Below are 7,639 nucleotides of genomic sequence, written 5' to 3'. Positions count from 1 at the left end.
TTAGAACAACTCAGCAAAATAAAATTCCGGTTTATTGTTGGACATCGTTTCACACATACATCAACAGGCCAAAAAAAATAAACAGCAACTTCATAGACAAAAAAAGGAAGGAAAAAAAAAGAAACCTTTTATCTTTGGCCTTTTTAACCATCTCATACAAACCAACTACTTATGGTACAGCTAGGTACATACACAAAAAAAGTTACTGGAATGCTCGGAATAAGATTGTTTTTTTGTTGTTGTTTTTGTTTTTTTTACAAGGTTTTTTTTTCTCCTTTGAGATTATAATGAACATGGTCACACCACAAGTAAGGTCTGAAGTAGGACAGAGAACGCTCTGAAGGCTGGTCTGGTCACCCGTTATCATTAAAAATGGCTGACCCTTAACAATATGTACAAAAATATAAAATGTAAATAAAAAATACAAACAAATTTTCCTTTTAAAGTATTTTTAAGAAAAAAAGCAGGGCCTTGGAAGTTTTGGTTCTTTTTTCCTCCCCTGTTGCAAATTCATGTGGTTTTGGTGGGGTGGTGGAGAGCGCCATGTCGGTGTGGGTGGCAGTGCCCGCTGTGGGCGGGCGGGGCCTGCTCCTCTACTCGAAGGTGACCACGTTTAAATTCTGAGACGGGAAGTGGAGGGTGAATAGGTCACGGCGGCCTTAAGTTTAGCTTTTCCTTTTGCTGTCTAGTCATCCTCATCAGTCTTCTGCTTCTTGGTGTCAACATCGTCATCCTGCAGAGAGTCATCAATCAGCCCTGTCTGTCACTGCAGGGCCGGCTGCAAGGCGAGAGCCGGTCCAGAACTCGGCAGTGTCAGAACCGGCCTGGGGAAAGACTACCTCACACCCCAAACCCCAAGCCTACCTCATCATCTTCAGCTACCCGCTTGCCCGTAGGGGCCTCAGCTTCCTCATCTTCATCTCCATCCTCTTCCTCACCTGGAGAAGGAATCAAGGGCCGCGTAAACCGCTGTCCTCGGCCTGCAGCCGCCGACCCCCCTGACCTCTCCTGTGACATGCCCCGCGGGCAGGCCAGAAAGCATCGTCTCCCCAGAGCTGTCCAGCAGCAGTCAAGTGCTGAGAGTGCCCGACTCCGCGGTGACCCCCACCTCCCTTCTGGCAGCCAGGGAAGACAAGACTACTACTCACCGTCGCCTTCTTCCTCCTCCTCCTCTTCCTCCCCACCTTCCTCCTCCTCTTCATCTACCTCATTTTCAGCCTCCTGCTCCCCATTCTCCTCATTCTGCCGACAGAGAACACACCTGACGTCAGCCAGCTCGAAGCGGGCCCGCACGTCCTGTACACCGTGCCCCCGAACTTGGGAGATGACACCACCCCCCGCATGAGCTGGGGCCGGCGCCCCGCCGGGGGACACTCACAGCATTCCCGTTGGCAGGTGCGTCTCTTCCATTCTCTGCCTCCTCCACAACTTCCTTCTTCTCCTTCAAGTCCTTCAGGAGGAAGAGCAAACCCGTTAGACGTGACGACAGTCGGCACAGGCGCCACCGGTGCTGGGGACCGGGGAGAGCCCACCATGACTGATGCTGGGGGTCAGCAGCATGGGTCACAGGCCGCGGGGCCTGGTGCATGGAAACGTCTCCATCTTCCCAGCTGCCATATGGCAGCGCGTCCAAACCCGCCAGGCCGGGCCGACAGGCTGCCTGTGGCCCTCACCTGCAGTCCCCGGCTAGAGGGAGCTCCACCCTCGGGAGGCGCCGAAGGGCCATAAATAAATAAGGGAGCGAGGGAGGAGCCTGCCGTGGCGGGGCGCTGCTGGGGTGGACGGGGAGTCCGGACGGGCACCGGGGGGCGCCGGGCCCGCTGCCGGAGGCGCAGCCCTGGGCGGCAGCCTCGGGTCGCAGCAGCCCGGGCGGGGGCCCGCAGCCCCGGGACATCAGCAGCTGGCACTCGGGGGCCCCCGCCGCGCACTAACTTTTTCCACCCGCGTGGCTCAATCGACCGCCCGCCCGCCCCGGGCACGGGCACAAGGCGCCGCCGTCCGCCCCGCGGCCCGGGCACCCGTCGGCGCCGGCGGGTTCGCGCCCACCGCAAGCCCGCCCGGGACCCCACAGCGCCCGCTCCCGCCCCCTGGCGGCCGAAGCCCGGGGGAGCGGGTGGGGGCGGGGTGGCCGCGGCGCGCAGGCGCACAACTCTCCCCCAGCGAACTACGCGCGCGAGCCTCGGCACGCACCGCGCGCAAAGAGCACGTGGCCCGGGGCGCCGAGTGCGCCCGGGGCTGCCGGGACCCGCGGTCCGCGCTGCCCCGGAGGAGCGCGGGCTCCGGGCCGGAAAGACCACGGCGCGACGCCCCCTGCGGCCGCGAGGGCCGGCACGCGGCTCCCGCCTGCAGTTTTCGCGCGCAAAGTCCCGCGGGAGGGCGCCGGGGAGGGGGGCTCCTCGGCTCCGCGCCCGGAGAACGTCGGGGGCGCACTCCCCGGGGGAGCGGCACGCCGGGCCCCGGGGGGATTCACCTCAGAGAAACTCCCGCCGAGGCCCGCCGGGGGGGGAGGGGGGTCCCCAGCCCGGCCGGCGGGGCGGCTCCGGGGCCGCCGGGCAGCGCTCGGCGCGGGGTCGCCGTGGGCGCGAAGGTGCCGGCGACGGCCTCGAGAGCCGCCCGCCAAGGTGACTCGCGCCGAGTGCCCCTGCAGGGCGAGCGGGGCGCGCACACCGAGATGCCTGACCGCAGGGCTCGTGCCGAGGGCGGAGGCGCCCCACGGGCGAGCGGCCGCCTCCGGTCCCGGATACCCGTACCGCCGCGTCCCGGGCGCCGCAGCCTGGCCGCGGGGGGCGCCCCCGGCCGCTCCGCCGTGCGGCCGCCGCGCTTTCCGCTTCCTCCCCCTCCGGCGCGTGGGCTCGCCGCCCGGCCCAGCCTCCCGCCGCCCGCGGATGGCCGCCCCGGCGCGGGGTCCCCGCCGCAGGGCCCACCCTGCACGGCCGGCCCGCGACCCCCCGGGGCCGCGACTCCCGCCCCATCCGCGTCATCCCGGGTCGGCCCGGACAGCCCGCCGCCGGTCCGCTACGGGGCGCGAAGCCGGCCGCGAACAAAGGGCAGCGCGGCCCCCGCCGGCGCCGCACACGCGCCCCCCGCACTTCCGACCGCCGACGCGCCGGAGTTTCAAAGTTATTTCCGTGCGCCGCGGCCCCGCGACCCCGGCCCGGCCCCGCCACTCGCGGCGGCCGCCCGGACGCGCCGCCAGCAAGTTTGGAGGCTGCAGTCCGGCCCTCCCCGGCCACCCCGAGCTCCGCGCCGGCCCCGGCCACCGGCCCGCTCCCGACGGCGGCACCACCGCCGCCCGCCCGCCCGCCCGCGTCGCGCCCCCTCCCCCGCACACAAAGAGTGGGTGTCCGGGGCCATCGCGCCGCTGGGGGCCGGCGAGGTCCCCCCCGGGCAGCCGTCTCGCCAGGCTGCGCCCGAGCGCGGCCGCCACGCGCCCGGCCCCGCGCGGGGCGACGGCGCGCGGACCGACCCCGAGGGGGCGGGCGGCGTCCAGCCTCACCTTGGTGGTGATCTCGGAGCTGGTGTCCACGGCCGCGTCTGACATGGTGGGGCACGCCGGTGATGCGCTGCAGCGAGGGGGCGAGGAACCGAGTTCGAGGACTCTGGCGAGGAGGCTGCCGGAGTCCGCCGCGGAGGAGGAGGAGGAGGCGGGCGGCGAAGGCGGCTGCAGCGAGCGCGGAGCAGGACCCGGGAACAATGCAAAGATGGCTTTTCGGAGCAGCCAGTGGGGGACTCACGCGGCGCCGGAGCCTTTAATATAGATTAGTGGGCGGTGCTCGGCCGCCCTGCGGCGGACGCGATTGGCCGAGCGCGGGGAGCGGGCGTTTTCCCATTGGCCCGATTCCGAACAATGGGCAAGCGAGCTTAAAGCGGCAGTGCCTCGGCGCGGCGCGCGCGGCGCGGTCCCCCCCGCCGCGCTGTCATTCAGCGTCTCCCGTGCGGCGCGGCGCGGCGGGGCCGGGGGGCGCGTGCGCGTGCCCGCGGCTGTTTTGCTGAAGCTCCTGACGCAGAGGAGCAAAGCGCGGCAAAGGCGCCCGCCCAGCGCCCGTCCTCCCCCTCCCGCGCGGCTGCTCGGAAGGCGGGGGCGGGGCGGGAGGGGGAGGGGAGGGCGAGCGAGCGCTGGGCGGCGCTTGCCCCGGGCGGTGCCCCGCGTGCTTCCCGCGCCCACGGCCCGGCGGCCCGCACCCTCGACCAAGGGCTGTCTCGGTTTCCAGCGGGCGCGAGTCCGCGGCGGCCACGCGTGCTCTCGCTGCTGCCGCCCCAGCCCCGTCTCCCGCCACCCCGAAGGGTGGCGCCGACCCCCGCCGCCCGCCCCCAAGTCGCGCCGTCCAGGCCCGCGTGGGCCTCGAGCCAAGCACACACCCGGGGGCCCACGTGCGGCGGGGCTCGGTGCCCGGCGCGGGTGTCCGCCCTCGAGCGGGTCGTGCGTGGGCCCCACGGGCCCCGGGCGGCCGCTGGACGGCCACTGCCGTCGCGGCGGCCCCCGCCCGCCCTCCGGGCCCCGCCCGGCCATCGGGTCTCCCCCGCCCCGCACACTCCAGGGTCCCCCGTGGGCTGCGGGCGCCGCGGCCCGCCCCCACGGCCACTGGGCACGTCCTTGCGGGCTCCTTCAAACCCGAGCCACTCGAGGAGCCACGCGGGGCCGTGAGAAAGACGACCCGTGCGGGCGCCACACTCAAGATGGCGTCGCGCTCGGCAGGCGTGGCGTGGCGCGGCCACCCAGCTCCCACGAGCGGCCTCGAGACGCCGCGTCGCTCCCTTCCTGTCGCCCTCGCGGTCGGCTGTCGGGCTGGGCCGTCCGTCCCGTGGGCAGACAGGCTGGAGTGGCCGCGGACGGGCTCCGGGGCGCCACCTTCGCCACACTCAAGATGGCGGCAGACCGCGTCCGACCGCGTGCGGCCAGGAGGGGGCGCCCGACACGGAAGGCGGGACTTGGGCGAAACCCGCGCGCACTGGCCGAGAGTGGCGGGCGAACACAAAGTTGACGCTTTGCGTCCTGCCATTGGCCGGTGCTGCCGTCTGTCTCCTGGGGGGCCGTGGGCCCGGGCGCGGGGAAAACCCGGAGCGTGGAATCGGGGAGGGCGCATGGATGCCAAGTTCCGCCGCGCTTTGAGGTCGAGGCGAGGGCCCGACTCGCCCTTATCGGTGCCCTCGGGTGCGTCGGCCCATGCCCACCGGGAGGCCCCTTTCCTGAGCCCGGGGAGAGCGGAGGGACGCGCGGGGTCGAGGAACCGCTGCCGCTCGACCCGGGATCCGCCCGCGAGCCGCACGTGGCCGGCCCGATCCCCGCGCACGTGCCAGTGGCGCCAGCCGTGTGGGCCTCGGCGAGCGGCGCTGCCTGCAGGGACACGGCCTCGCCGCCGCCCTCCGGCCCGCTCGCACTCCGGGGTCCCGCGGTCGCCCCCGTCCCGGAGCCCCTCGGCCACTGCGCTCGCGGGCCATGGCTCTTCTCTGCGCGCACTGAGGGCTGCAGATAGGCATCGCCCCTGAGTTGGTTGCCTGAGCGCCCCAGGTTCCACGGGCGCACACACACACACACACGCACGCCAGCTGCCTTTACCGCCGAGGACCTGGATCCACTTTCCATAGACTGAGAAGGGCCTTTCAGCCGAGGCTGCCAAAGACCTCTCCTTTGTAGGAGGGATTGTGCTTCGTGGTAAACAGAAAGGAGAGTGCCTTCTACCTGGGGCTTCTCCATTAGGCTCCTGTTACTCTACTCTCCAGGGTTTGATTCCGTCTACAAAACCCAGATGCACAAAGAGCTTGGCCTATGCCATGTGTCAGCAGTTGTGGCTTCTGACTTCACAGCTGAAGAGCAGACCAGGTTCTGGATCGGGGAGCAGAGGGAGGTGGGGTGGCAAGCAGTGAGCAGCCGGATGAGTATGAATTTCCCTCGAAGGACTGCTTTATCTGTCTTGTGCCTGTGCCCCTGCCGTTACTAGAAGGGAGAGAGGGAGACTCGGGCATCTGGTTCCAGAAGCCACCTAAATTCAAGCGCTTACCAACCACCCACTGTATTCACGACAGTGTGTCTGACTCATGCAATCAAAAACAAACCCAGAGATTCTAGAAAGAGGCTTCGAGCTACCAAGTAAACCATGGTCAGAGCTCTGGCTATCTATGGTTGAGAAGACCCGGAACAGAAGTCACCTCTGGACCAGAACTGCTGCAGTTGTTGAGGCTGTGAAGGGTCCATGACAGGTTGGTCTACATCTTCAGCTCTTCTTCCTGCCTCCTCTTCACCTCCACTCATCCATGCATCTCCGGCCTTTGGCTGTTCCAGAGGCAATAAGGCATTTCCATGGTGTTGCCCAAATCTCTCAAACAAGCTAGGGAGCTCTAATAGGCCACGGATCTTCCTCTGGGTCAGTTCAAACAGACCTGGGGTGTTTTGGGCCTGCCCTAGAGCTGTTCTGTGTGGCCCAGATTGCCTCAGGGCAAGTTCACTTTTAGGGAATTTTCCTGGGCACACCTCTCCTTCCTGTACACATTCCCCTGTAAGCCTGACTCATTTATTTCCACCAACCTGGCCCTGTGGGTGCCTAGCCCGCAGCCTGGCTTTCTTCTGAGCCATCTCCAGCATACGTATTCCTTATTGGTTATCTCACAGTTCTGTGTGAATCCCAGACAAAGCACACACTTGGGAGCTGGCTCAGATTTGGGCACTGCCAAAATGGTGCCCAGGATAAAGGTGCTACCAAGCCTGAGGACTTGAGTGTAATCTCGAGGGTCCACATGATAAGGAGAGAATCAACTCCCACAAGATGTCCACTGACCTCCATGTGTGCCTCCTCACAGAGATAGGTGATATGCCATTTTCCTGTTTGGTTGGTTTGATTTTTTAAGACAAGGTTTCTCTTTGTAGTCCTGTCCCTGTAGACTAGACTAGCCTTGAATTTAGAGATCCACATGCCTCTGCCTCTTCCTGTTGGGATTAAAGGGGTGTCCCACCATGCCCGGCCATATACATGTAAATTTTTAAATTAAAATGTATGTTTGGATTAAAACTGCCTGGATTCACCCCCAGCCTTGCTGCTTGCTGGTTGTGAAAAATCAGGTGAGCCATTTCCTCACCTCTAAAACCTAGACATGGCATAACAGTGCCTGTTGGGAACTGAATAACTAGATATGCAAAAAGAGCTGAGAACAGTGTCCAGCACATTCAGGGAAATATGCTCTCGGGATGCGGCCTTCCGTCTGCCATCTGTATGTAAGCGTGTTGCTTTAAGGGTATCTGCAGGACTCTGGCAAAAGGAACAACGTCTTCAGCAGATTTTTCTCATGTTCAGTGGCAAACGAGGACGGTGTCTTCACTGGGTTTCTAAAGCCTGTGATTCAGTGCCCAGCATGGTTGGCAGTGCCTTTGGCCTCCGAGGAATGATGGAGTCTGGGAGGTAGCCACAGTGGAACAGGCCTCAAAAACTCCCGCCTTCCCGCCCTTCAGAACCCCTGGAGTTTCAGGCTGTGGTTTCCTTGCTCAGGCGTCAGGGCCTGGGGAGCTGCCAGCTGCCTTTCAACCCTCCCGCCTTGCCAGCGGCAGGATTGTGTAAGAGCAGTCCCAGCCCCCGTGTGCCCCCCCTCCCGCCATGGCTGCTCTCTCTAGCAGGCCTGGACTTGCCCGCCCTCACTGTCCTCCCTGGGG

At 65.4% G+C, this 7,639-nt stretch overlaps 1 protein-coding gene across 1 annotated transcript; it reads right to left on the bottom strand.

Moving 5' to 3' along the window:
* Positions 1-3,722, bottom strand: Ptma (prothymosin alpha). The gene is made up of 5 exons (XM_076549495.1): positions 3,497-3,722; positions 1,379-1,450; positions 1,149-1,242; positions 865-938; positions 1-733 (listed from the first exon to the last, which is right to left on the bottom strand). The coding sequence occupies exons 1-5, from the start codon at positions 3,539-3,541 to the stop codon at positions 686-688; spliced, it is 333 nt and encodes a 110-aa protein (XP_076405610.1). The 5' UTR covers positions 3,542-3,722; the 3' UTR covers positions 1-685.
* Between the last annotated feature and the right edge of the window lie 3,917 nt (positions 3,723-7,639).

Source organism: Peromyscus maniculatus, chromosome 13, assembly GCF_049852395.1.
Source record: "Peromyscus maniculatus bairdii isolate BWxNUB_F1_BW_parent chromosome 13, HU_Pman_BW_mat_3.1, whole genome shotgun sequence".
Classification (NCBI taxonomy): domain Eukaryota; kingdom Metazoa; phylum Chordata; class Mammalia; order Rodentia; family Cricetidae; genus Peromyscus; species Peromyscus maniculatus.
The sequence above is the reverse complement of the archived record's forward strand: the minus strand, read 5'-3'. Positions and strand labels throughout refer to the sequence as shown.

Excerpts from the sequence above, each read along its gene's own strand:
- Ptma (XM_076549495.1), bottom strand. The coding sequence starts at position 3,541 with ATGTCAGACGCGGCCGTGGACACCAGCTCCGAGATCACCACCAAG. Across the intron at positions 1,451-3,496 it reads GCTCCGAGATCACCACCAAG|GACTTGAAGGAGAAGAAGGA; the intron begins GTGAGGCTGGAC and ends TTCCTCCTGAAG. Across the intron at positions 939-1,148 it reads GGAGGAGGAAGAAGGCGACG|GTGAGGAAGAGGATGGAGAT; the intron begins GTGAGTAGTAGT and ends TTCCTTCTCCAG.